General features: G+C 46.9%; 6 protein-coding genes across 10 annotated transcripts; 4 read left to right on the forward strand and 2 right to left on the reverse strand.

Annotated features, from left to right (window-relative positions):
• The first annotated feature begins 161 nt into the window (after positions 1 to 161).
• Positions 162 to 8116, forward strand: LOC108122470 (macoilin-2). 3 transcript variants are annotated; one of them, XM_017237069.3, is made up of 11 exons: positions 162 to 374; positions 2504 to 2889; positions 3252 to 3396; positions 3461 to 3587; positions 3656 to 3782; positions 3843 to 4603; positions 4938 to 5228; positions 5294 to 5398; positions 5458 to 6116; positions 6175 to 6367; positions 6429 to 8116. In XM_017237069.3, exons 2-11 carry the CDS (start codon positions 2810 to 2812, stop codon positions 7001 to 7003), a joined length of 3063 nt encoding a protein of 1020 aa, XP_017092558.1. In that variant the 5' UTR covers positions 162 to 374; positions 2504 to 2809; the 3' UTR covers positions 7004 to 8116. The 3 variants fall into 3 exon arrangements, with proteins under 3 accessions (XP_017092558.1, XP_017092559.1, XP_017092560.1); XM_017237070.3 differs by having other exon boundaries at positions 3843 to 4435; XM_017237071.3 differs by having other exon boundaries at positions 3843 to 4336.
• LOC108122472 (uncharacterized) lies at positions 7625 to 8758 on the forward strand. Its single transcript, XM_017237073.3, has 3 exons — positions 7625 to 7676; positions 8187 to 8378; positions 8429 to 8758. The coding sequence occupies exons 1-3, from the start codon at positions 7634 to 7636 to the stop codon at positions 8680 to 8682; spliced, it is 489 nt and encodes a 162-aa protein (XP_017092562.3). The 5' UTR covers positions 7625 to 7633; the 3' UTR covers positions 8683 to 8758.
• A 59-nt stretch (positions 8759 to 8817) lies between these two features.
• On the reverse strand, positions 8818 to 10129 carry Hmg-2 (High mobility group protein 2). Its single transcript, XM_017237072.3, has 2 exons — positions 9606 to 10129; positions 8818 to 9544 (listed from the first exon to the last, which is right to left on the reverse strand). The coding sequence occupies exons 1-2, from the start codon at positions 9998 to 10000 to the stop codon at positions 8818 to 8820; spliced, it is 1122 nt and encodes a 373-aa protein (XP_017092561.2). The 5' UTR covers positions 10001 to 10129.
• A 586-nt stretch (positions 10130 to 10715) lies between these two features.
• Xbp1 (X box binding protein 1) lies at positions 10716 to 12953 on the reverse strand. The gene is given in 3 exon segments (XM_017237162.3): positions 10716 to 11966; positions 11969 to 12320; positions 12384 to 12953. Coding segments are annotated over 3 exon segments (1542 nt in total). The 5' UTR covers positions 12641 to 12953; the 3' UTR covers positions 10716 to 11033.
• Positions 12954 to 13164: 211 nt separating this feature from the next.
• Positions 13165 to 14131, forward strand: LOC108122421 (dynein regulatory complex protein 8). Its single transcript, XM_017236994.3, has 4 exons — positions 13165 to 13323; positions 13383 to 13620; positions 13675 to 13885; positions 13947 to 14131. Exons 1-4 carry the CDS (start codon positions 13311 to 13313, stop codon positions 14055 to 14057), a joined length of 573 nt encoding a protein of 190 aa, XP_017092483.2. The 5' UTR covers positions 13165 to 13310; the 3' UTR covers positions 14058 to 14131.
• Positions 14132 to 14256: 125 nt separating this feature from the next.
• Positions 14257 to 25836, forward strand: Magi (membrane associated guanylate kinase, WW and PDZ domain containing protein magi). 3 transcript variants are annotated; one of them, XM_043210745.2, is made up of 6 exons: positions 14257 to 14975; positions 16551 to 17397; positions 22366 to 22549; positions 22612 to 24643; positions 24714 to 24939; positions 24999 to 25836. In XM_043210745.2, the coding sequence occupies exons 2-6, from the start codon at positions 16626 to 16628 to the stop codon at positions 25454 to 25456; spliced, it is 3672 nt and encodes a 1223-aa protein (XP_043066680.1). In that variant the 5' UTR covers positions 14257 to 14975; positions 16551 to 16625; the 3' UTR covers positions 25457 to 25836. The 3 variants fall into 3 exon arrangements, with proteins under 3 accessions (XP_043066680.1, XP_070135247.1, XP_070135248.1); XM_070279146.1 differs by lacking the exons at positions 14257 to 14975; positions 16551 to 17397 and adding exons at positions 20121 to 20172; positions 20521 to 20598; XM_070279147.1 differs by lacking the exons at positions 14257 to 14975; positions 16551 to 17397 and adding an exon at positions 22089 to 22264.
• Positions 25837 to 26154: the final 318 nt, after the last annotated feature.

Consider the following 26154-nt stretch of genomic DNA (forward strand, 5'->3'; position numbering starts at 1 on the left):
AATAAACAAGAAACTTGTAATATATATATCATTCAAGTAATTTGAAATTTCGCGGGCAAGTGCCATCTCTAATTTCTCCGAATCGGGAAAATTTTATTCGATAGTCAGCCCAACCGATATTCCCTACTATCGCAACAAATCGCCACTAGTCCCAGAAACCATCGAACTTTATTCCACCTCTACAGCGTCGCGTCAAGTTTCGATTCGGGATTCGGGTGTTAAAAAAAATACAAAATACAAAGCTAATCAATCAGATATCCGATTAGATATACGTACACGACGGGGTTGATTTAAGCGACAGAATCAAAGGCACGCAGCTTAATAGTGCGACGTTTTTCGGGTGCCAAGAATCCACACTACCAGCGCACACACACGTAAGCGAGGCACATACATATACATACACACGCATTTGTGGGAATGTGCAAATTGTGTAAAAATCCGCATAAAAGTAAATAAATTGGCAAGCCAAACGTGTGAAAAACCAAGTGAAATAATCGGAAGCGTATCGTGAGCGTCCCAAGGGGCCAAAATTGTGCCTAAATCGCCTGAAAACGTGGGCAATTTTGCAATGCTTTAAATATCGGGGGCTCTGTTTGTATGGGTGAGGAGTGTGAAAAAAAAAACACACATAGGTGTCCCTAGCAAACGTAACCGCAGTCGGCGCTGACAGCATCCTTGCGCTCCCTTCCTGGCAGCACTCGGTGTGGATGTGGATGTGGATGCTGTTCGAAAGCTCACCCCCATCGCCATCATAATGGCTCCCGCCTTACCCCCCAGGCAGTCCTCGAACAACTTTTCACTTTTCGTCCGCCTCGGTTGTTGTTTTTGCCAGCCTGCACGAACAAGCATGGGTGCCGTCAGAGGGGGGAGAATCCACGATGACGACGCTGCTAATCAACCCTATCCAGTTCTGATTAATATCATAATCAAAAATCATTTTATAATGAAATTCTACTGCTCTTGAATACTTGGCCTCCGTCATGGCCAGATGCAGTTTTCGTTGTATTCTTGACAGGGGGTCTCCGACACCCATGCACGAACGAACGTGCATACCCCAAACCCATACCATCAAGGCGCTGATTCTGATTCTGATGTTTTGTTTTTTTCTGGCTATTTTCGGAAAACGAAGGTGATCGAGACCGGCATCAATGAGTGTTCTGTTCTTGCTTTATTTACATCGCCAGATTCCCATATTAAGTCATTTTGTTCATCCGATAACGTGGCTCCTGATAAACGTATAAGCGTATCTAAAACGTGGTTATTTCCATCCCCCCTGTTATGCAAAAATAAAAGTAAAAATAAATAAAAACTCAAACGGCAAATGGCATTTTATCAAAGTTCTTTAGCCTTTCGGTGCGAGTCACTCAAATCTTGAGGTTGTCACTGCTGCTGCTGCTTCTGTTGTTGTGGTTTTCGTTTCTAAATGCGAGGCGCGCGCGCCCGAACAGCTGAGAGGGGTGGGATGCTGCCAGCACGATCTCGTTCTGGCCACCGAAATGCAATTGAGAAAGTGCGGAGGCGGCGTGGGCGGAATACAATGCAGTAGAGTGTCAGAACCTTCAAATTTTCTAGCATATTTGGATCTCAGGCCAAGCTCCCCCGTTCGATAAGCCTGATGATTGGACATAGTGATGATATAGACCGCAATTATACATCAGCAATTGCATAATTTATAAAATAACAAAGGTTGAGCAATTAAAAATGCCTCACAAAGCTTTTCGTAGAGTTGGGGATGGAATGGCATTCAAATTAGGTGGACCAGGACCCCCTTCCCAGTTGTGTATTTCACAACAGGTCTATGGCGATTACAAAATGGCGGATTAAAACACTCATTGGGGAGAGGGCAGTCAGGTGTCCAGATGCGGTCTCCATCACAAAAAACAGGACATCAAACAGAACAGAACAGAAGAGGAGCAACAGCCCCCCGACGTCATCGGTAAGCGGAGCTTCCGCTGCCATTACCATGTGTGGCCATGCAAGATATATAGATGCGCTCCACTTTTGGATGCTATTTATAAACCATTTTCGCTGAATACATACACACGAGGATGCCAGGCCACTGATTCTGCTCTGCTTCCTTGAAGTCTGCATAGTTCCGCTTCCGATTCAGTTGGCGCAGTCGCAGTGGCAGTGGCCGAACTGGCGCAACCAGTGCACCTGTGTGTGTGTGTGAGTGTGTTTGAGTCCAAGTACGTGCTGGTCCACGTTCCACTGAGTTTACCGGGCAGCAGCATCATCATCATCATCCAGCAACATCCACATGTTGAAAAGTTTCCCCTCCCCACCAACATCCCTCTCGGATTTTGGCTTAGATTCCCAGTTACGTCTCGCAACTCCCACACTCCACGCTTGAGTTTCAGGTTGCAGGTCCTGTTTTCATTGATTATTTCGAGTTGGCTTATTGTTAGTAATGCTAGGAGCCCTATAATCCAAGGATGTTGGGTAGATCTCTTTGGTGCTATTGTAGTTTCTCATCCCGCCATTATCCCCCATCTCGTTGCAGTGCAAAGACAGAAAGCCGGCTCAGCAGGAGGCCAAAACCGTTTTCCACACGCATGAGATGTAAATGAGATGCCGTCGCGCCGGCAGCAGAGGCCACAGCAACCACAACCACTCCGGTATCGCTATCGATGCCATCAGCAAGAAGAGCACCAGAAGCATCTGTTAATTGATTCAAAAGTGGAGGAGATTAAGCAGCAAGAAGACTAAGAGATAGGGGAACGATAAAATATAAATCTAGGCAAGGCAAGGAGGAAGATCTCACGAGGCGGAGGATTCGGTCGAGGTCCACACACGCCACACATCTAAAATGAAGCGACGCAACGCGGATTGCGGCAAGCTGCGCCGGCCGATGAAGCGCAACAAAATCACAGAGGGCATGTACGGCAGGTGAGTGTTTATATAGCCCTATATTGGCCAGCGGATTGCCCCCCAACTTGGCACCGTCACTATCACATATTCTGAGACGCAAAATAATACAAAATATGTATAAATTTTTACGCACAACGCCGCCAACGCGAGAGTGTCTGAGTGTGTGAGGCTGAACTTGTTCTCTTCGCTGCTTAATTTCTTTGATTAATAAGTTTGTTTACATTTTGATTGCGCCTTATTGCTCGTGTTTTGGACGCTATTCGCTTTGGCATTTCGTCCGCCTCATCGTTATATTCTTCGTGCCTAGTTGGACTAATCTGTTCTATAAATAATTTATGGCCCTTCTTCAATTACTAATCCCATTTTCTCTCCATTTCCAGCACAACTGTTCTGTACATGAAGTTTCTAATACTTTGGGCAATCGTTATGGTGGCGGACTTCATGTTCATGTTCCGCTTCGAGTTCTTATGGCCCTTCTGGCTGCTCCTGCGCTCAGTGCACGATTCTTTCAAGTACAAGGGCCTGGTAAGTGAATCATCGATCCTCAATGGCTATAACACAGACCTTAACATGACCCATTACTTTGCAGGCCTTCTCCGTGCTATTCGTATGCATAGCGATAACGTCGGATCTGGTCTGTTTGTTCTTCATACCCGTTCACTGGCTACTCTTCGCGGCCAGCACGTATGTCTGGGTGCAGTATGTCTGGCACACAGGTGCGTCATCCGTGCATTAATCTCTGTAACCATACTTTCTAACTACTCTGTCTTTATGACTTTTGCAGATAAAGGCATCTGCTTGCCCACCATTATACTCTGGATGTTGTTCGTCTATCTGGAGGTGGGCATTCGATGGAAGGACAGTCGCCATATGCCGCATTTAGATCTCTGCCGGCCGTTCGCGGCGCACTGGTAAGAATTTCAATCCGAACGAATGGAAGAACAATATTAAGAGATCCTCTCCACTTGCAGTATTGGCTACCCAGTTGTCACACTTGGATTCGGCTTTAAAAGCTATGTGGGCTACCGTATGCGCCAGCGTAAGCAGCGCGAGGTGGCCAAGGACAACGAGTTTTATATGCAGCTCCTTCAGCAGGCGCTGCCGGCCGAAGAGGCTGCCGAGGAGGCGGCAACTGCGGGAGCTCCTGCCTCCTCCAGCACGGCTGTGGTGGCCAACGGATCGGCGACGTCGCCCGGCCTGGTCACTCCTACCACAGTGGCCGCGGCAGCCAACGGAATTTTGGCCACTGCCACGCAAGCACAAAACCATCACGAGCATCATCACAGCGGCGGCGCCGGCGCCAGCAGCAGCTCTAGCAATCATCATCATCACCACCACAACAACAGCGGCAGCAATGGGAATGGCAGCAGCAGCAACCCAAATAGCAGCAGCAAGGATAACAGTGCCGGCGACAACTACAATAGCAGCTCGACGGCGTCTGCTTTGTCATCGTCTTCCGCTGCAGGTGCGACGACAGTGACTTCCTTGTCCTCCGGTTCCTTTCCGTCTGCAAATTGTTCGGGCAAACAGTCGACGGTGTCGGCGGCATCAGCAGCCACAACAGGTGCAGCATCCACTTCTTGCAATATCGCCTCATGTCACTCCGATAGAACAACTATGGCAATTGTGGCTGCGAGCCCGGCGACACAGCACCAAAACCAGCCTTCTTCGGCCTCCTCTTACAAGAGTACCTTTACTTCAGACAGTGCTGATGCTGACGGTTGTTGTGGCGGTAATAAAGTCCTCTTCTGCTCCATGCTGACCCTCAAAACAGCAAATCAGATCCCTCCGTTGTGTACGTCTCTGTATGCGCATGCCACCCCATCATAAGTTCATTAGAAGTAACCGCCTGTGAGGCTTTCATGCTATGTCTAACTCACAACAACCACTAGGTAGTCAAGCATCGAAACTTTCATGTCAATGTTTCCCTGTTACCAGCCCAACCTGACCTACTAACAAGTTATCCAGCCCATTCCCCCGTGAAATCAATGAAATGCTTTTACTTTGTTATACCACGGCCATAAATAGACATTCAATTAACGTTCTATAAATACTCCTCGTTGCAGCCACCTCCAACGGACATGCTGGCGGTTCAAGGAACCACCGCCGCAGCATGGACAAGGATAAGCATCGGAATAAGGCCGACGCTGCCGATAACGAGCACAACAACGCTACACGGCATGGGGGTAAAAATAGCAACCATAACTATCACCAAGTCGATAGCAGTGCTGCCACAGCAACCACATCAGCCGCAACAGCCACATCAAGTAATAGTAAGGATAAGGATAAGGAGAAGTCAGACTGGGATAGCAACCACTATCCACAACAACAGCAGCAAGGGGGAAAAGATAAGCACGGTAATATCTTCTACTAAATATTCTAAAAATAATAGTTTAATATCGTTGCGGTTGGATCTTTGTAGACAAAAAGGCAAGCAATGCGGTGCCGAATGGAAATGCGAATCATTTGGAGGCTGAAGAAACCACGTCGGTTGAAGCGACAGCGCCAACTGAAAAGGCGCCTAAAGGTAAGTTTTAATAATTAATATTTAATGAATTATTAAACCAATATTTACAATCCTATTAGGTCGACGCAATCGCGGGAAAAAGGACAACACTGTCAAGGACAATCACAGCCACCAACAGCAATTGGCCCAGCAACAGAAGGAAAAGGACAAGGAGAATACGGCCAACAACAATAACAATGACACCAGTTCAGTGTCATCGTCTGCGAGCTCCACATCGAGCGATGCCATTGCCAGGATCGCCAGCAAGGTGGTGTCCAAGATATGTGAAACCTGTTCCAAGCTAGAGGCTGACTTAAAGAAGTACCGCGCCGAAATTAGTCATATGAAGCAGATCGAGAATGAGCTGCGCCAGAAGTTGGACGCCAATCTCACCAGCAAGTCTACCCTGCAAGCCAAGCAGAAGGAGTGCGACGAGCTGGAGAAGCGTATTCAGGAGCTGAACAATGCGCGCCATTCCGACATGCTGAACTTGCAAACCGTGGAGAGGAGGCTGAACGAGGAGCGCCGCCAGAAGCAGTCTCTGGACTCTCAGCTGGCCAACGAGAAGAAGGCGCGAAAGGCAGCCGAGGAAAAGGCTGCCCGTCCTGAATGCAGCTCCCAGTGCAAGCAGCGTCGGCAGCAGATGGACGAGGAACTGAAGCGGCTACGCTCTGAACTCAAGCAATCGGAAGAGTCCAAGCAATTGGCGGTGGAGCATGGACGGAAATTGGAACAAGAGGTAGGCTACTGTTTACACTCTCTAGGGTTCTTTATAAAACCAAATTTTCTATTTTCAGTATCGTATGCTCGAGGCCAAATTGCGAAATCTTGAATCCTCCCAGCCCGATCCGGAGTTGCTGATGAATGCCCTGGCCGCCATGCAGGATAAGAATGCTACGCTGGAGAAGAATCTATCCGCAGAGACGAGAGTCAAGCTGGACTTGTTCTCGGCTCTAGGCGCAGCCAAGCGCCAGATTGAAATATCTGACAGTGAGTATCTGGTTTCCTCTTCCAAGTTAGAAGATTGTCTAATGATTGTTTGTCGTGGCAGACCATCGTCGCTCCAAGGAGGAAGAGGTCGTTGATCTCAAGGCAAAGATAGCCCAGCTACTGGCTGTAATGCCGGACACACTGTGCATGAACACGGGACCCCATGGCCCGACTAGCAGCCTACTGCGCATGAACGATACACCGCCATTGCAGTCGGGTCCAGGACCGTCCTCTCCCATGCTTAGCCTGAGCGGTGCGCAGGATTATCAGCAGCATCAGCAGCACCAACAACATCAGCACCAGCAGCATCAGCAGCACCAGCAGCATCAACAGCATCAGCAGCACCAGCAGCATCAACAGCACCAGCAGCATCAGCAGCATCAGCAACATCAGCAGCATCAGCAGCACCAGCAGCATCAACAGCATCAGCAGCAAGGCGGTGTGTCCGTCTCCCAGCAGCAGATGGTGCCGGTCAGTGTGGCTGCCGCCCTGCAGGTGGCTGCGGCCAATGCTGCTGCCGCAAACGGAAACGGATCGTCCACGCTGGATCCTAATGCCAGTGTGTACACGCCCAAGACGGGCAACATGATGGTGGTGTCGCCGGTGGGCATGAACCCGAATGGTACGGATGCCTGACGCCAAAAGCAACAGCAGCAGTCCTTGACGCCCTCGTCGTCGTCTTCGTCCTCGCACCTGCACCTGCGTCGACAAGTTTGAGATTATTATACTTTATATGAACTAGGGAATGCATCCGCTACCATGAGCAGCCCGATGCAGGAGCCGGATTCACAGCCGTTTGCATCCAATATCTGAATGTCCGTAATATGAATAAGCAGTTTTCTTTCAAATTTAATCAGAGCCTCAGAATGCAGCTCACTTCAAGCTCCCAGCTCCCAGAATTGCTGAACAATTCTCTCTTTACGTTTTTTTTTTTATTTACAATTTTTCTAAAAGTTACCCTTTTTTATTTTTTTTTTTATATTTGGCATTCCAATTACAATTGTCCTAGAAGGCCTAAACGCTTTCCCTTGATTGATTGAGACCTACCAGCTCATGTCAGCCACTTGTTTTGGGCCAGCTGGCCGCCTACAAACACACCAAATACACATTCAGTATCTCCCTTCTACTACGCAAAGTAAACGATTACTTTAACGGATGATTTGAAATCTAAATCACACTTAAAAAACAACATAAAAACAAGAAAACAAAACACAAAATTTCTAAAAATAATAACGAAATGAAAAAAGCGATTCGCATTTTTGATTGATGATGATGAATTCCAAGGACCAAGGACCCTACGGAATTCGACGTAATATATATATATTTCCTTTTATCAAACGCTGTGAGACAGTTTGACCAACCATAGTGATGGCCTTTGACCCTGGGAGGGGGATGGCTGCTGCCAACTCCGCGATCGTCCGCCTCCCATTCAAGGGAATATTTTTTGAAGTCTGCGCCCTTCATTTATTATCTCATTAAATTATTTTGTTATAAAACCTTTACTATATGATATAATTTAGAACTTATTTCTTGAAAAAAAAAACAAACAAAAACATCAAACGAAACGATTTCTTTTTAAGTTTTAATTTATTTTTGTTTAGTTCTGCTGTTCCTAAGAAAGAAAAGAAAAAAAAAAGTAAGAATCGAAAGCCACTAAGAAAGAGCGCTTAAGTTTATTTACGAGAAGTGAAACGACGACTATTTTGTTTAAATAATAAATGAACAACTGTTCGCTGTGTGAAGCAAGAATATTACATTTTGTTTGGTTTTATTTATAATTTTTGAATTACTTTTTCGATTATTTATTTTTTTCCTCAAGCACTCCATTCTCCAACTGTCAAAGTATTCTGGTCTCAGTCCAGCTCACATTTGGCAGTCACGTCGGAAAGGGCTATATTTCTCCCTCGGGCTATACTATCTGAGCTGAAAATGTTCTCTCTATTGTATGGAATCCTTGAAACCATCTCAGGCACCATTTACACGGTGGTGTCCTCGGTTTGGCACATTCAACGTAAGTGGGTCTCTTCATAAGAATCCTTTTGTACGTTCTCCATTCCACAGAGGCTCTGACCAACCTGATGATGTCGTCATTTTTGTTGGTGTTGGGATTGGTCTGTCACCCAATAATGGTTGTTCCTATGCTTTATGGCGGATACTACTTCATCCGCAACTACTATTTCTACCGTTCCAAGATCCAACGGGTTGAAGACACATCCGAAAACGATGGCATGCGTTACATTTCGCGCACTCCACGTCTTCGCAAGTTCCGCAACTTTGGAAACATGACCTCGCGCAGCGAAGGCAACGTAAACTAATTGTTCCATTAGTAAATTATAGAGTGCGTGTTTAATCAGTAAAAAATATATAGTTAATTATGTAAGCAATTATAAATTATTCTTATTTTAAGAGGACTTATCATTAGACATAAACTTGTACGGTAATGTTGGCGTTTAGTGCTTAAGCAGGCTGGAGGTATCTAGCTTCCGCAGTGCCTCCCGCGCTTTGAGTAGTGAAGCGTTGTTGGGCTGGCCGGCAAGGGATGCCAAATGGCGGATGTACTTGTCAACGTTCTCTATGTTCGGGCCGCTTGCCTCGAACGAAGGAATCGAGACGCCGACAAGGGACGTGACCAGTTTCTGGCGCAGGGCATTCAAGTAGGACTCTAGTCGCACGTTTTCCTCCTTCAGCTCGGAAACCTCTGCCATTACTTTCGCATAGCCAGCTTTAGTATTGTCAACGTGCTGCTCCAGCACCGCGTTCTGCTGCTCCAGATCAGTCTTGGCCTTGCGAAGAGTCCGCAGTTCGTTCTCCGTGCTGCGATTGTGCTCGATGAATTCATTTGTGTAGATGGGAATCTCTCCGGGTTGCAGGGGTCGAGGGGCAATGACCGGCGCTGGTGGTACTGGCTGAGAGCTGGCTGCAGGTGTCGTAACTGGCGGTGCTACAGGAGTAGGCTGTGGTGTTGGAGTCCGCTTGACTTGAGCCAAAGGGATGTCATCGGGATCCTCGCTTTGCCTTTTTACGGGCGTTGTTTTCGCCTTGGGTTTCTTTCCCTTGGTGGCGCTGCTGTTCTCCTTTGGAGTAGGTTCTATCTTGGTTGCCTTCTTGGCCTTGGCTAGCTCCTTGGCCACAATTTCGGGATGTTCCTTAAGAAACAGTTGCAATTGCTCCTGGTAACTAAGGAATACAAGTACATAATGCTAGTAAATGGTTGAAATAGGATGAATGGTAGTCTTACATGGCCTTGTCCTTAGCGGCTGCCTCTATGTAGGGCATCTTGCGGTCTTCTGACAACTGCTGCCACTCCTCACCAATGATTTTGGTATGCTCCAGGGCAGTGCGGTGGGGCTGTTCACGTCGGAGCTCCTCACGACGGTCGTTCATGAAACGGACGTAGCCATTAAGAGGCATCTTTGGTGCTCCGGCCACGTTAATGCGACGTTGGGCAAGCTTTTTAAACTCCATTTCCTCCTCCGAGTACCGACTCTTCTTGGATTTCTTTCCTCCCTTCACCGGCTTTTCTTCCAAGTCCATATCTTCCAAGGCACCCGAATCCTGGGATTGCAAACTGACGGGCACAATGGCAGGTGAATCTACAGCGGGAGCGGCAGATTCCTCGGCTTTCTCCGGCATTTTAAATGGTTTCTCTACAGCCGAATGTTTAATTTTTTTTAAATTAAAGTTTATTTATATGTTTTTTTTATTTTAACTAAAAGTTCTTTAAAAATGTTATGGATGTCCAAAAGATACTATTTTAATCAGTGGTGACTGACTAGTTACTTTAAGGCTGCCATCTCAGGAAAGAGATTTAAAAATTAAAAATTATTTTAATAAATTGTTTTTAAGCATAAATAAATTTTTGTAAATTTTTATTTTTATTTTTAAATATATTTTTATTTTCTTTAGTTTTATAAATGTTTTTTATGTTTTATACATTAATTTCATTTTGAAACATCTGGCAACCTCTTGAAATATATCTACATTTGAACTTCACGAGGGTAGGTTCATAATTTCTGAAAAAATGGTTCAACAAATGTTTTGCCTAGAATCGAGATAATATTTTATTACTTTATTAAACAGCAGCTGAAATTATAGGAAATAATCGCATGCTTGCAGTAGATAATGATTTAGACTAGCGTGAGTTGATAATTTCCGTAAAAGGCGGGTCCATGGTACACCCAGGAATGGGAGGGATAGTATAATGACTCATTTCTATTTACTCGTAATACTATCTGCGCATGTTGAAATTACGTCACAAAATATGGCCTGATTTAAGTTATGATGGCCTGACTGTCATATGGCTAGAACCTGAAATATTTAAGGATGGTAGAAAACACATCATACGGGCTTGGTTTGGGTTTGTTTATATTTTGAATATATAGATTTTTTGCGAATGTTTTAGCATATCCATTGAGCACATTACAATTAAGAATATTTAAGCCTATGTGGTTAGAGTGTTAAACATAAATGGAAACATACAGCTAAACTAAGTGCTAAGATGAATATCATATGTAAAGCCTTCGATGACGAAATTCTATACAGCCTATAACTAATAGCTTAACTTAAGCGGCTGCCAACCTTAACAATTAAACAGAGAGAACGAAACGGTAGCGTTGGGCCAACAAATTCAATTTTCAATTTGAAAAACGATCACCAAGCTCAGGGCTTAAATCAAATTGGGAAATAGATCTTCAAAGTTGCTTTGCCACGTGAAATCTTCCTCGTCCGCGGGCAGAGTGAGCGCTGTTGATGACGGAGATCCCAGAATCGACTCGTAGCCGTGGTCTGAGGTCGCTGAGTGCAGGGACAACGCAGGAGATTTGGCCAGGGGTGAGATTGCCTTGACGCGTGGGCAGAGAAACCGTTCGAACGAGTCGAAGTTCTCGTCGTCGGAGTCCTCGGTGGCGTTCACCACATTGAGATAGACTTGCGACGGAGACGTCGCTGGCGGCGGACATTTCATGACCACATCTGTGGAGTCGTCGCCAGCGGTGACACCGTCGCTGTAGATCTCCATGACGGCCTCGTTAACCGGCACTGCGTCGCCGTCCATTACAATGGTTATCGAATTTGTCTTGGCATCGTAGGTTCCATACACCGTATCCGGAGTTCCCTGGATGACTGAAGCGATTGGCGCTGCCGTTTCTGTCTTGGCTGTGATTATCGTCGAGACGGGCACTTGTGTTTGCTGTGTGTTTCCATTTAATTCTAACACCGGCACCTTAGGGCTGTGCTCTTTCTCGGAATCCTCTTTCTTGTCTAAGCTACGAGCTCTATGCCCGTTGGGTTCCAGGCGCTCTGTTGTGGACCCCACCACTGATCCAGGCAATCGCTCCGGCTTGCCTGTATCTTCGGCAGCAGCAGAGCCGCCCTCTCCAGGGCCTGTCTCCAGGTCTGCTGTGATATCTGCGAGCAGACTTTCGGCCAACTCTTCGAGACGCCGGACGTCGAATTCTTCGTCGTCGCCAAGCATGTCTTGTAGAGAAGGCAGAGCGCCACAACCTTCCAGAGAGAAGCCAGGCTCTGGCTGCTCTTCAGCTGCTCCGTCAGCAGACGCGCTGACGACTGTGTGTCCACTTGATGTGTACCCTGCTGCAGAGGGTCAGCATTGGATGCTGCGGATCCAAGGTTTGTGGACGCACAGCCCTCAGCGCCTATGCTGGCGTTGGATTGGCTGTTGCTGGTATTGGGGATGATGGTTGTGGCTGCGTTTTTGGAGAGCTGTTGCTGCTGCTGTTTTAGTTCGGCGAGTTCCTGTCGCATGAGCTCCAGCTCAGAGTCCAGTTTGTGATTCTTGGCCAACAGAGACTCATTTATTGCCTGTAGGCTGTCGCACTTGTTCTGAAGAATTTCCGTCTTGTCTGTTAGTTCTTTGATCTCGTATTCCATTTCTTCCATGCGTGCCTTTTTGCGGTCACGCGATGTTTGTGCTGCAACTCGGTTCTTTAGCTTCCTGCATAATTAAAGAGGGGAATAAGTACTTTGGTCAGAAAGAAAAGGATTTAGTAAAACTTACTTTCTCTGCACTTTCTCCTCCCAGGTCAAGTGGTCGAGGCGGCGCTTCTTGGCCTTAGGCGGCGCTGCCGCCATGGTCTCTTCCTCTATAACGCTGTTCGAGGACGAAGCGTATCCGGAGCTCGAGGGTGTGGGCGATGAGCCGGCCTTAAGTAGGGCAGCCGTAAGGGGTGCGGGTCGAAGCTTGGGCAGCGAGGCTGATGTGATTCCCACTGTTCGCGGTACCGATATCAGAACTGTGTTGGCGGTGGGGGCCATGGTAAAAAAAACTGCTGTTCAGGTTGTGTGTAACAAAATGCTGAGTGGTTGCGACTGTTTGAGGCGCCTCCGTTTTACGTTTGCATTGTTTCCGATCTGAACTTAATCTGATTTCTGATTCGCGACTTGATTATGTTGTCTCGTTGGCTGCGACTGCGCTTCTCGGACGCTTTTCAGTTTTGCACCTCTTCATTGCCTCGGGCTTTTCGGCCTTTGTCTCACGCAATTTTCTTAGTCACCTTTGCAACTAGTTTTCCTTTGGGCTGTCGTGTTCTTTCTCAAGTGGGTGGATGAAAAAGTTGACGTGGCTGTTTCTGGTTGGATGTAATGTGGCCAGTTGGTCCCAATGGGCGTTATACGCTTGCCCATTAAATAGGGTTGCCAAACCATTATTTGTTTGCCTTAACTTGGTCACACAACCGCGGCGCCCTTTTTAAATTAGATTGAAATACTCAAGATCTGTAAAATTAGCCATTTAATATAAAATGGCTCCCAAGTATAAACTTAAATACCCCATCTTAAATATTTGGTTTTTAATTCAAAATCAGAGAAGTATTCAGTAACGACAGCTTCAGTTCGAGAAATATTCATAAAAATTTGAAGTCTTAAAATTTTCCGTGGAGACCATTTAATAACAAAAATTGTATAAGTGTTAAATAATACTATTGCCATGGAGGTTGGCGGTAAGCCGAGAAGAATTTTATCCTGTTTATCCTATTTTGATGCATTTTACCATCCCCAGTGTCCCTAACGAACGAACTTGAGATATTAATTGCGGAAGCGTTTTGTATTTTTGATACGCATGGTGATAAGTACATAGATACCCGAAATGTGGGCAACGTCCTCCGGTTCTTGGGCTGTGTACCCTCAGAAAAGGAGGTCCAAGCTGTGATTAAGGCCACAGAGTCTCATGAGTACCCTGGCGAGGCTCATTTAATCAAGTTTATGGGCCATGTCTCCCTACTGCTGATGGACAAACAGTAAGATATAATGATACAATATTACGTAATGAATAATAAATATTCTTTGAACAGAATGCAACCGGCTTCGGCTGAAAAGATTCTCGAGGCCTTTGAGACCCTAGATCCAGAGAATAAAAAATATCTGACCAAGGAGTATTTTGGAAAGTTGATGTCGGAGGAAGGGGAACCTTTCACTAACGAGGAACTGGAAGCAATGTGGCCCGTGGCCATTGATCCAATCACAGGAAATGTTCCCTTTACCTTTTACATCAACCAGCTAAAGGTGAGCGGATATTGAAATCCTTTTCTATATTTTTCAACATGGTTAATTCTAAAATCTACAGCACAAGCCACAAATCTATGACATTGCCGAAGTGATTAGGGAGGAATTGGCCGAAAAAGCAGAAAAGGAAAAGGGCAAAAAGCCGGCACCGATGGTCATGCCAACTTCATGATAGATACAAAAATAATATTTCATTGTCAAAATTGTGTGCTTAAATAAAGTGCAATGTTTATTTTTCAGAGCAAATATGTATATTTTTCAGTTACTGCTTAAATTTTGAATTTAACGACTCATTGGCGGCTTGTTCGATAACCGATAACCGATAAAGTGGTATTTTGTGGCTTTGTGTGCAATGGTCCCACCATATTCAAACCCAACGCACCTAGCTTTGTTTATTTTTTGTTTGTTTAATAAATAAAAACTATACCTTTGTGTTAAACTATTGAGTTAAAAGTGTATGTTTTTAAAGCAGTTGTTGAAATTAAATTGAAAAGAACACCTGGCTCTCGTAGGGTGCTGCATTTATTGGCGGTGTGCATTGCGCGTGTGTGTATGTGGAGGCAAGCAACAGGTTTTATTCAGTTTTTATCAGCGAGGCTCGGCCTCCTTCGCGTCATTTGTTTCTGAGTTTCTGGCGAGTTCGGTTCGCGTCGACGCTTCTGCTCCCCAGCTCCGTGTTGCTTTTCCAGCGGGAAAATCGAATTGCCATCGAATGCGAATTAAAACGGCAAATAAACGGTGTACGCCCCCCTTCTTGCAACCATCATCCGCCATCACCAACAGGTGTGCATCATCCAACGTGTTTTCGGTCCAATCGGTTCCAGACTTGGCCATATTATCACAGTTAATAAGTGCCACCGCATCTCTGTGCCTGTGCCTGTGCCCGTGTGTCTGTGAGTGTGTGCTGTTTGAAAAACGCGTTTTGCAGTTTTCATCGCCTCTGGAAACCGAAAACCGCCATAAAAATGGAAAGTGGTGCCCGGCTCTCGTACTCGTACTGATACTGCTGCTGCCAATAACGATCATCATCATCACCAGCGATCCCTCACGTCGGGCCAAATAAATAAACAAGCTCGAAAGGAAAAAAAAGGTGCGATTTTTGAAAGTGGCCGATTGAAAATTGTTTATCTGCTGACATTGCTTTTCCAATTTCTGGCCATGGTATTGACCACCACCACCAGTCGATGGTGGAGTGTTTATCTATGATCGATGGCCGGCCAATGGGTGCAAATTAGGAGACAAAGAAATAGTTGTTTGAGCTTCAAATTGAAAGATCACTGAATTTATTAACTTGGTAATAGTTTCGCAGAAATACCTAAACGTTAACGACGCCGCCAATGATGAATTTCACCCATGAAGTGAAATTGCTGGTTTTTGTGGCTGCCGCGCCCCTTGTTGACGGCAACCTGGTCGTGCGTTGCGCCTGATTGCAGTTGAAAGTTAGTCCCCCCCTACTCTCTTTTCTCTAAAGTTTCCTCTAATGCTCCTGGCCAACAGACGACAGGTGGCTGGGCCGTTTTAGGTCTCTTTTTGAGGTGAGCCTGAACTGAAACAAAACCACCACAATCGTTTTTCCTTTTACCTGAATACACTGGGAGAACTATAAGGACATGACTCACCATTGCATAGTTTTCAAAACTAGCCGTTTCTTCCTGTGCATTTGTGGGGGTTACCTTTTCGTTTTCAGTTTTTGGATTTCTGGCGATCTGGTGGCTGGTGGATGGTGGCAGTGGCGGTAGCGGTGGCATGCCCTGAAAAACTCGTTTCTCGCATTTGTTGTTCTTTGTTGGAATTCTTGCCCGCAGCTCCTCTTGTGGCCTCTCGGTTTTCCATTTTTTTTTTAACGGCTCGTCTTCTGGCTGAAGTACTATACTACGTTGTTTTTTTTTTTATTTTTGTATTTTTCTCATAAGAGTAAATTTTTCGCTTGAGGAACTTTATGTGGCTGTCGTGTTTGGTGCCCCTTTTTTCGCACAGTTAATTTTCTTATATTGCTGCCCTCTTATTCATAATTTTGTGCTATAACTCTCGTTTTCCTATCAAAAATATATAGAAACATATGTCGGCATGAAAATATAACCAAAGAAAGCTGCCAATTAAACGATCTCGTTAAAAAAAAATCAACTTCAAGGCTGAAAAAATTTGGAATTATCTCAATTGCTTTAACTGGCGAAAATTTGAGGCAGAGAGCCGCCATGGAATTTGCAGAAAATTATTATAATTATATGTCTGTCATGGGAAAGTCCAAAGCAGAGTCTTTAAAAGTGCAATGTCAACAATAGGAGGGGTGCTCCACGGCGGCGGAGGAGGAGACAGACCAGTTGGAGCTGTGCAAGTCTGCAGTGGAGAGCTAGCCACTGAACAATGATCGTGTCTGGCCCGGAGCCGTCTAACTGGATAGTTGGCTTCGGAGCCCGGCTCAGAACGGGGGGCAGAGCAATGTTAGATATTCAAAGTATTTGGCGATGGCTGGCACACATCTCTGAAGCTATCCAAGAAGCCGTTGCAGACAGATCACTGAGAGGAACTTTGTAGAATTTTAAACTGTGACTCATTTTATGACTTTCTGATTATTTATTTTTCAAAAGCCATTATTTATAAAAGTGGCAATTGTTTTTATTACTTTGCATATTGCTAATTAATGGTTTCTCGCTTAATTATTCAGTTTGGCAGGTTCCTGATGGACTCTCTAATGAAATCCCCATGGAAAACGTATTAAGAGAAGAAGCTTTCAATTCAAATGCAATGGCCAGACAAAGCATTGGGTCATAGAACGCTTACCAGTCACAACAATTCAACAAAAATGCCAATAATCACGGCCACGACAACGGCATCGGCCGGCGGAGGAGCAGGTGTGGCTGTCAGGGGCGTATCTGCGGCCAAGTCTCCCACGGATTACCTAATGCTCCAGCAACAGCAGCAGCAGCACCAGCAGCCCCACTTCACCAACCACTTCTATCAACAACAGCAGCAGCAGCAACAACAGTTGGCGCCTCTGAACACTTCCCACCAACACCAGCACTCACATCCACATCCACATCCACATCCTGCTGCTACTCCGACCAGTTTTGCAACATTTAACGGAAACTCGAATCTAAATTCTAGCCTTGCCAACGGAAGCGGCAGAAAATTCAATTGCAGCCGCGACAACGTGGACGATAATGGTGATGGCGATGTGGACGACATAGTAGCTGGAGTCTCCGCCGATGTGGTTGGCAATGGGAATAGCGAGAAGTCGGCAGGTCTAGCGCCACCGCCCGGCATCCACCATTCGCGCCCGCCACCACCGCCGGCAATCAAGAAGACTTCCCAGTCGGCTGGGACCACCGCCTCCCGCGAGGATGTGACCTCGCTGAGTGGCACTTCCTCGCTAAACAGCCAGATGTCGGTGCGTAATCAGTTCGTGTCCGGATTGCCAAGCAATGGAGGGCCGCCCACCGTCAGTGAAGTCAACGGAGTCCCAGCCCCTGGAAGAGGAGGTGCTCCCAACAGCATCCTCAAAGGCAGCAAAGGTAAGATATATCTTGATGCTTTAATATAAAGGCCTCTAAGGCCCAAAAGTAGTTTAGATTAAGAGAACGATTAAATATTCAACTCGTAAGTATGTGTGTTTAGTGCGGTTTGAAAATCGAATTGCCATTTTAGGCTCGTCTCATAAAATATTAAAATTAATTTGCAGCAGGCCGGCCAGCTCTTGAACCTAATTCAGGGCGGTTCGTCTCGAGTGACTCATTTCCGCCCACATACATGTATGTAGTATGCCCCCGAGTGCTGCCACTCCACTCCCACTCCCACTCTGGATTAAGTTTCAATTTCGTTTTTGGTTTCAATTTCAAGTTGAAATGCACTTGCCGAGCCACGAAATTAGTTGCCTCACTGCTAGTAATTAATGAAAATAAACCAGAAGTCTTGAAGGTCTTGAAGTGCTTTTCTTTTCTTTTCTTTTTTTTTGGCCATCCACGTGCCTTTTAGCTCCACATAGAAATAACCTTCTTTCGCCAAGCGATGGTTGTGGGTCTTCGTTCTTAGCCATTTGTAAGAGGACTAAGTATTACACTTTCAATATAACACTCTGGCACGACTGGGCACTCTACTCCCGTTTCATTTAATCCACCTGACATCACTTTCCCATCATCGCAGGTTGGGAGCCATTGAAGCCCCTGCTGAACCCAGTCGATCCACTTGCCATCTAATTTATGTGAGCCCTCATTGTTTTGTGTCTTGGAGCTGGAGCTTGTGCTTGGAGCTCGTAAGACGACATTCATGAATGAAAGCCCAGAAAGCTGGTTCACTTTAAAGCTAAAGAAGGTAACCTCGATTCCGATCGAGTGTGTGTGGGGGGGCTGGCATATAATTGCCGGTCTAGAATCCACATAGATGATGTGGGAATTCAATATTTGTTGAGAGAACGAACGACTAAATTACAGGCTAAATGGACTAAATGCCTCGAAGCTTGTAGGTGTGGATTTGGCTATCAAGTCACCAGTCATCTGCATGAATTAGTCTTCTCCATAAGGCCTCTAAAAATCAGTCTCATATTAGCTTGTTAGTCTTTATAAACACATCGTCGTCGAGTATTTAAGAAATAGCCCACTCACGTTTAGATTTTTATATTTGGGGTTTATACCACGAGGTCTAGGTGTGGATGGGAAATCGCTTTCGGAAGTTGGGCAAGATAGCCGGGTTTAGTATGTATCTGAATCATCTGTTAAGAGTTTGCCGCTTGGCTTAGTTTCCCCTCCACACTGTCCCATTGTTTGCCGGCGGTGGGGTTTCGTAACACGTCCAGGTGGGGGAATGGGAATTGCTTAAATGAAAACGCCTAAATACTATCCACCCGGGGGGGTGTCGATTCTGGCCAAGAGGTCTCGCCCCAAGTGGTGGCAATGAACTCGCCGAGAGCGTGCACACCTTACCTGCTCCCCAGCCCACTCGTACATTGTATCTTGGTTATCATTTACGCCTCACGTCAGATGCAATTAGCAGTGGGGATTCTCGGAGGTGGTTGGTGTCGGAGCTGGGGTGACTCCCATCTCCACAGCATATGATGCGATTATTAATTTCTTGATTACGAGACAGTTGCGAAAGGGGGCAGCTCTGGTTTATGGCGTGCCATGTAAGCCAAGTTAACGAAGCAGCAGGGCCAATTAGATGCCATCATTAGGCGGAGCAGGGAGTCCGTGAAGGAGTCGTCACAAATGACATAGAGCCCGGCCCTCGAAGAACAAAGAGGTCTGAGTCGATGACATCCATTGAGGGGCCATGGTGGAGCTATTCCACCAGGAGGCGTTGCATTCCATCGCGGGAGGAGCAATAAAATGGACCCGCTACACGCCACACTCTGCAACCGGGTTGATTGCCAGTTCTGTTGTCCGCTAATTGATCGTTGGACTTGGAGTTGGAGTCTAGTGGCCGTTGCGTAACTGGGGACTCGAGTCCAGACGGGTTTCTAGAAGTGGAAGAGCAAACATCTCATTACCGGACTCTAGTGGCGGAATTTCACTTTGCAATCGTGGAGTTCTTTTATTCGAGAAAGGCTTTTGCATAAAGAGAGTTTCACTTTGAATATTTAATTCTTTAGGGTTTCTCTTTTTATTATTTTTACAATTAAAGTTAAATAATTAAAGCAGTCGTGCAGTAATTCACGATCCAAGAGAGTGACACTTTACAAACCCATCACGGTAGCCAAATAGCCAACATTGCCAACAAGTTCAAGTAAATACCACGCCTCTGTTACGGTCACGCCCCTGGCGACCGTGCCTACCGTGACCTCGTCCCCTGTCAGATGTTAAAAAGCCAACAACAAAAAAACATCAGAAGCGTGCGTAACTTTTGTGGGGACTTTTGTTTTCCGTTTTGGGGCCCAGCGGAGTCAATGAACTAGCGCTGTATTTAAGTATTTTGGACCGACTTTACGTAATTGGTGGGCTGCTCGTCCGAGGATTGTTTGTATCTGCTTCAATTACACCACATGTTGGCTGAAACTCCTCGGTTCCTCGACTCCTCGGCTCCTCTGTTCTTTGTTTGTAGTCTTGCTTTATTTTTAGATCTTCGCCGAAGCACTAATGCACTCCCGATCAGCGATAAGATGGATCTGGATAGCTCCATTCTCTGCCGAACGGTTCTTTGGATTCCATTCAAAGTTGGCTCCAAATGCAATTAGCCACAATCTTTGAGAATAATCGTTTGTCAATCATTATCATCATCGTCAGGCCCCCCGACTCGATCGCAATCCCTGTAATTATGAGTAATGCTTTGTGCGGCACAAGCCCCAGACCTCAGACCAGGTGTATGGTCATTTTCGTTGTCGTAATGTTCATTACGTTGTTAGTGCATACCACAACCCTACAATCGATACCTGATTGGTGGCTATCGATCTCGAGACCCGGTCCCTTTGGAAAGCGGGACATCTCTAGGTTTTTCTTCCTTACGACTTCTAAGCTTACGACGGAACACACATTTTTTGTTACATTTACCCATTACACATTACACATTTTGTTATATCTAAAATCAATTCAAATTAAATTCAGAAGCATATCCAACCCTGTGTTTTTATAAAACGGCAACAGCAAAGTCCCCATAGCAGACTTCTGCTAATCATTGACTCCCGTCTATCGGCGCAGTCACAACACCAGGTTTGCGTGGATCTGTTTTGTGTGTCGGTTTCGTCTGTCTTGGCTTTCGTGCTCCACCGGGGTCCGCATTTTCAGGAGGTGAGTCACCCACTTCCAGCCGATCTCCTCAGAAGAGAGAGAGTTGTTTTTCTAAAGAACATTCAACATGTTTTCGCACTAGCTTGATGAAAGTATTCCGGTCTGATTAGATAGTGGAGTTCTTTCTTAAGAGAGTCTATCTAGGTCTGGTATCTGAAATCGAATACAAATTGGCCAAGAAATGGTTATCTTATGAATATCTCAGCTTATTAGAAGGGGTTTCCGCTCAAGGATCGTAAAACTTAAAACTTAGCAAAGATATGAGTGTAGCAAGGCGGGTATATGGATTTATGGATTTATCCAAAAGTGTATACCATATTCGCATCTTCTCAAAGCTAGCCTATCTTATTTGTTTATTTTATCTTAAAGATATGATAAAAACTGCAATTATAAGCCATTATTAGCTCTTAAGCTACGTAAATCATAACCCTTATTAGCATATTTGTTCCTGTCTGAGAATCTGAGAAAATATAACTTTTTGGATTAGTTTCTAGTTGCTTGGGATTCCAGTTTCGGTAGCCCTGGCTTGTGTTGCACACACAGCATTATTTGTGTGCTACATCTGGTGATCAAATAGTCCCCCTCCATGCCACTCGCCATCCGTGCCCCACTCTGCATTCAACAAATATTTATACAACGCAAAGCAAGTGAGGTCGAGAACGGAGCAGTAAACTGTGGCGCATGCAACTTCCGCGCTGGGAGAACTTACAGCTCCCAGACTCCCACTCCCACTCCCACTCCCACTCCCATGCTCGTTAACACTTTCTGGATTATGCAGAGTCCGGAGTCTGGACAGAGCAAACACATCCTACGTGGATTGCAGTTATTCAAACGAGCGGAGTCTCCACCCAGTCTCGGCAAAAAAGAGTCACCAAATCAAACATGTTCGCTTTACCGTTCCGAGATGTGTCACCTCACCTCCATCCCGTTGGCCACATCTGGCTCTGTTCCATTTGCCAGTGTCTGGCATAAATATTCATCTTTCTATGCAAATGATTCCCAATATGTTGTGACTGGAGCTTAGGCGGGTCTGTCGCTCTCCGTCATTCGATTAGCCCGCTCGCCCATCAACGATGCTCTGCCTTTGTGGACCTGGCCAGGGCATGCACCTTAAAAGGGGTTAACGACGATGGTCCACTTTTTTTCTGCACACCCTTAGATCCCTCACAGCTTCCCTGCAAAAAGGTTCTCCAGCAACATTTTAGAAAGACCTTCTTTTTCATTTAAAATATGTATTATTGTCATAAGCTCTTCGTCCCAAGATCTTGGCGGAATGGCAAAGCGAAAGGTTCGTTTAATTGCCAAGACCATTCTCATTCAATTCTTATACTTGGCCATAATTAAAGTTTCCCCATTACTCATCCAGCATGAGTGGGGACTTGGCTTGGTTATCGTCCCATCATCTCAGTGGGCCAGGAAAGTAGGTCACAGTCTAGTCAGAGCCTGCTTGGCCACCGCTAATAATAATTATTGTTCTGGACTGCCCCATTCGGAAACTCGGAAACTCTTTACGCTTCATTCCCCACTCACAGCCAGAGAGGATTCAATGGGAGCGGCCACCGGCAGGGGATGAGGCTATCTATTGTGGGGGGCTGTTCGATTTCAAAAGACTCCACCAAACTATTTTCGGCTGGCTGAGCATTAACTCCACTGGCAAACTGGCAAGGTGACTCTGTTTTGATTAATTCCGAGTCAGGTTCATTGAACGTTTTGAGGCTGGGTTGGATTGGATGGATAATCAAGGTTTCTTCCCCCTTCTCCCCACAGAGAACCTCCTGCAGAACACATACTTTAACGGGGACGAGAGCCTGGACAGCGATTGCGGAGCTGGAGAGGGGCAGCCACAGGAGCCACCTTTTGCCAACCGCGACGACCCTGGAGACGGCCTGGGACCACTGCCACCCAAGTGGGAGACGGCCTACACGGAGCGAGGAGAGCTCTACTTCATAGAGTAAGTATGCCCTTCAGTTTAAAGAAAAAATATAAACTAACCTATTTCCCTCTTCCGTAAAGCCATAATACTGGAACCTCCCACTGGCTGGATCCCAGGCTGTCCAAGTACCAGAAAAAGTCACTCGAGGACTGCTGCGAGGACGAGCTACCCTACGGCTGGGAAAAGATAGAGGACTCTATGTATGGAATGTACTTCATCGACCATGTTAACCGGAGGACGCAGTACGAAAACCCAGTGCTGGAGGCTAAGCGACGAGCAGCGGAGCAGCGCCAACAGCAACAGCAGCAGATCCAGCAAGAGCAGCGCTCCAAGACGCCGACTGTGCCGCCACCAGTGCTGCCTTCGGAGTCGGCTGCCGAACGGCAGGAGGAAGAGGTGCCAGCCACCAAGCTGCCGTACAAGTTCACCCGCAATCCTGCAGAGCTGCAAGGGCAACGCATCAACACCACATTGTTGAAGTCTTCCCGTGGCCTGGGCTTCACCATTGTGGGCAGTGATGGCAGCACCGGCGGGGACGTGGAGGAGTTCCTCCAAATCAAAACAGTAGTGCCGAACGGTCCGGCCTGGCTGGACGGTCAGCTCCAGACGGGCGACGTACTGGTATACGTTAACGACACCTGCGTGCTGGGCTATACGCACCTAGACATGGTCAACATCTTCCAATCGATCCTGCCCGGCGAGCGGGCAACCCTGGAGGTGTGTCGCGGCTACCCGTTGCCGTTCGACCCGAACGACCCAAACACCGAGGTGGTGACCACAATGGCGGTGGACGGGCGCGATTCGGACAAGCAGCGGCGCCTCAACATGGACGGGAACTACAACTTCCTGGACTTGTCCGGCGAGGGGGCGAACAGCGCGGGCGCTACTGCAAACGGAAGTGGCTTCATACTGATGAAGAAGCCCGAACTGTGCACCTTCTCGATCATGAAGGGCTCCATGGGATTTGGGTTTACCATTGCCGACTCCGCCTGTGGGCAAATCGTTAAGAAGATCCTCGACCGGAACTGCTGCACTCAGCTGATGGAGGGCGACGTCCTGTTGGAGATCAATGGCATAAACGTGCGCAACAAGCCGCACTTTTACGTGGTGGAGCTGCTCAAGGAATGCAGTCTCACGGCGCCCACGGTCGTAAAGATTCAGCGAACACCCCCGGACCAGCCCACTCAGATCGGGCAGGTGGGAAACGTGGCCAAGCTGCGCAAAAACTTTGTAGGCAGCGGACTGTTCCGGAGCAAGACGCCTACGGCGGACCTGTACAGTACGCAGGTGAAGGAGGTGCTGCCCATGCGGCCAAAGACTCCGCTGGTGGACACTCGGCGGGCGCGGGTTCAGACACCTAGCAATGAGCTGGACGGTGAAGTCGGAGCTGGGGTCGGCCCTGCAGCCAACGACTTGGAAGCCCGTAAGCCTATTCAGTTTCAGACCCAAGGAAAGTCCAACAACAGCCTGCCAGAACTGGACGATGTTCCCTACATGGATCCGTACCCCAAGATGGTCAGTCGGCTGAATGAACGGCTGGCAGAGGCAACGCTCCAGGGAGATTCGGGTATCTACGGCCTGCCACCCAGCATGCAGCCCCTGCCGATGGCTCACCACGAGTCCTGCTACTGCTACGATTGTCAGGCCCAGCGCTACCGCCCCGGATACTTTATGCAGGCTCAGCAGGCGGGGATGCCTGGTGCCGGACAAGGACAGTACTCGCCTCTGCAGACGGCGCACCTCCAGAACGAGCGCATACAGCGACGCGTCAACGAGTTGCTAAACGATCGAAGGCGGGTGGGCTTCGCCAATCTGGATCCTTCGTCCCAACAACTGCACCAACAGCCTCAACAGCTCCAGTCCCAGCATATGCAGCACTCGCCCAGTTGGCGGAGCGGAGCACTGCTGGACGCATCCGAAGATGCGGATCAGTGTGAGCTAACCGAAGTAACGCTTGAGCGGCAGGCGCTGGGCTTCGGGTTTCGTATAGTTGGCGGCACTGAAGAGGGCTCCCAGGTCACCGTGGGCCACATAGTGCCGGGAGGCGCTGCGGACCAGGACCACCGCATAGCCACTGGCGATGAAATTCTCAGCATCGATGGAATTAATGTGGTAGGTGTCCACTTGTTTTCTGAAGATTTATCTGACCACCATAGTAATCTTGAATGTTCATCCTTGACAGCTCAATTCTTCGCATCATAAAGTTGTTTCCTTGGTCGGTGAATCAGCCCTTCGTGGCCAGGTAACTATGATCCTGCGACGCCGCCGGGCTCCTCTGCTGCAGCAAGCTCCGCTCACCTCCCAGTTGCGGCGGTATCCCTATGATGTGATTGTGAGCCGACACGAGAACGAGGGCTTTGGCTTCGTTATAATTTCCTCATCGAATCACTACTATGGCTCAACGATAGGTAAGCAAACACCTCAAAAGTCTGAGATTATCATTCGTCATTAACTTTTTTTTATAAAGGTAAACTGATACCCGCCAGTCCGGCGGATCGCTGCGGGGAACTCAAGGTGGGCGACCGCATCATTGCGGTGAATCGAATTGAGATCGCTGGGATGTCGCACGGCGACGTGGTGAATCTCATCAAGGAATCGGGCCTGCATGTGCGTCTAACCATCGGTTGTCCGCTAAAGGAGGGCGGTCCCAGTCCCGGTGGCAGCAGTGTCGGGCTCGGCAGCCACACTCCGCTCCAGCCGTCGCCCAGTCTACTCAAGACACCAGTTCCCCAGCCACAGCAGCAGCAACAACAACAATCGCAGCAATCATATCAGCAGCTCCAACAGCAGAAGCTCCATCATCATCACCAGCAACTGGAAATGCCAATGTCAATGCCGATGCCCGGAAACAGCGGATACTTGGAGCGACCCAGTACCAACATCGCGGCCACTCTGGCTCTGCACCAGCAGCAGCCGCAATTATGACTCTGAGACCTACGGATTCGGCTCTACAAGAGCTTCCTCTAATGATAGATCCGTCGTAGGCAGCTTCAAATACATAATTAATTGTAGAATATGTTATAACCCCAAAGACTGAATATAGTATGAATCTTTAAGTGCGTCAAGTCGTCGATCAGATGTTGTATGTGAGTTTTTATACAAGTTTTTTTTAGGATCCCTTCATTTTTGGAGTACATAGAGCTAAGTTAGAATATACTTTGCCCATTTATAAAGTGTTTTAGATATATTATATGTAAGTGATCTATGTTAAATTGTACAAAATGTAAAGGACTTCAATATTTTATTAATTGTATGTCAGGCAGTAAGTTGTATTTTTCAAATATACATACATCAATCATAGTCAAGTACCCACTCCTTTTAATTTAGTAACAAAAATAATAAGAATCTGATTGTTTTATTCGTTTCTTTATTTAAATGTATACGAGTACATTTTTATGCAACTTTGAATACAAATTATTTTGTATATCTGTGGTTGATGTTGATCACATTATAGGTGATGCTGTTGGGCGGAGCATTGTTGGCCAGGGCCCGGGTTATTTGCTCCACCTCATAGGCTGCCCGACGGTTGTAGGCTTGCATTTGCCTCGAGGTGTACCGGCTCGGATTGGAGCCAGTGACCTGGTTGCCAGGATTGGTGTTTTGGTAGTGCGGACCATTCCAGT

This window comes from Drosophila bipectinata, chromosome 2R (assembly GCF_030179905.1).
Source record: "Drosophila bipectinata strain 14024-0381.07 chromosome 2R, DbipHiC1v2, whole genome shotgun sequence".
In the NCBI taxonomy this organism is placed as follows: Eukaryota; Metazoa; Arthropoda; class Insecta; order Diptera; family Drosophilidae; genus Drosophila; species Drosophila bipectinata.

Excerpts from the sequence above, each read along its gene's own strand:
- LOC108122470 (XM_017237069.3), top strand. The coding sequence starts at position 2,810 with ATGAAGCGACGCAACGCGGATTGCGGCAAGCTGCGCCGGCCGATGAAG. Across the intron at positions 3,588-3,655 it reads GCAGTATGTCTGGCACACAG|ATAAAGGCATCTGCTTGCCC; the intron begins GTGCGTCATCCG and ends TGACTTTTGCAG. Across the intron at positions 5,229-5,293 it reads AGGGGGAAAAGATAAGCACG|ACAAAAAGGCAAGCAATGCG; the intron begins GTAATATCTTCT and ends GGATCTTTGTAG.
- LOC108122472 (XM_017237073.3), top strand. The coding sequence starts at position 7,634 with ATGATGATGAATTCCAAGGACCAAGGACCCTACGGAATTCGAC. Across the intron at positions 7,677-8,186 it reads AGGACCCTACGGAATTCGAC|CACTCCATTCTCCAACTGTC; the intron begins GTAATATATATA and ends TTTTTCCTCAAG. Across the intron at positions 8,379-8,428 it reads CTCGGTTTGGCACATTCAAC|AGGCTCTGACCAACCTGATG; the intron begins GTAAGTGGGTCT and ends TCCATTCCACAG.
- Hmg-2 (XM_017237072.3), bottom strand. The coding sequence starts at position 10,000 with ATGCCGGAGAAAGCCGAGGAATCTGCCGCTCCCGCTGTAGATTCACCT. Across the intron at positions 9,545-9,605 it reads GCCGCTAAGGACAAGGCCAT|TTACCAGGAGCAATTGCAAC; the intron begins GTAAGACTACCA and ends TGTATTCCTTAG.
- LOC108122421 (XM_017236994.3), top strand. Across the intron at positions 13,621-13,674 it reads CTACTGCTGATGGACAAACA|AATGCAACCGGCTTCGGCTG; the intron begins GTAAGATATAAT and ends TTCTTTGAACAG. Across the intron at positions 13,886-13,946 it reads TTTACATCAACCAGCTAAAG|CACAAGCCACAAATCTATGA; the intron begins GTGAGCGGATAT and ends TAAAATCTACAG.
- Magi (XM_043210745.2), top strand. The coding sequence starts at position 16,626 with ATGCAATGGCCAGACAAAGCATTGGGTCATAGAACGCTTACCAGTCAC. Across the intron at positions 22,550-22,611 it reads GGAGAGCTCTACTTCATAGA|CCATAATACTGGAACCTCCC; the intron begins GTAAGTATGCCC and ends TCTTCCGTAAAG. Across the intron at positions 24,940-24,998 it reads CTACTATGGCTCAACGATAG|GTAAACTGATACCCGCCAGT; the intron begins GTAAGCAAACAC and ends TTTTTTATAAAG.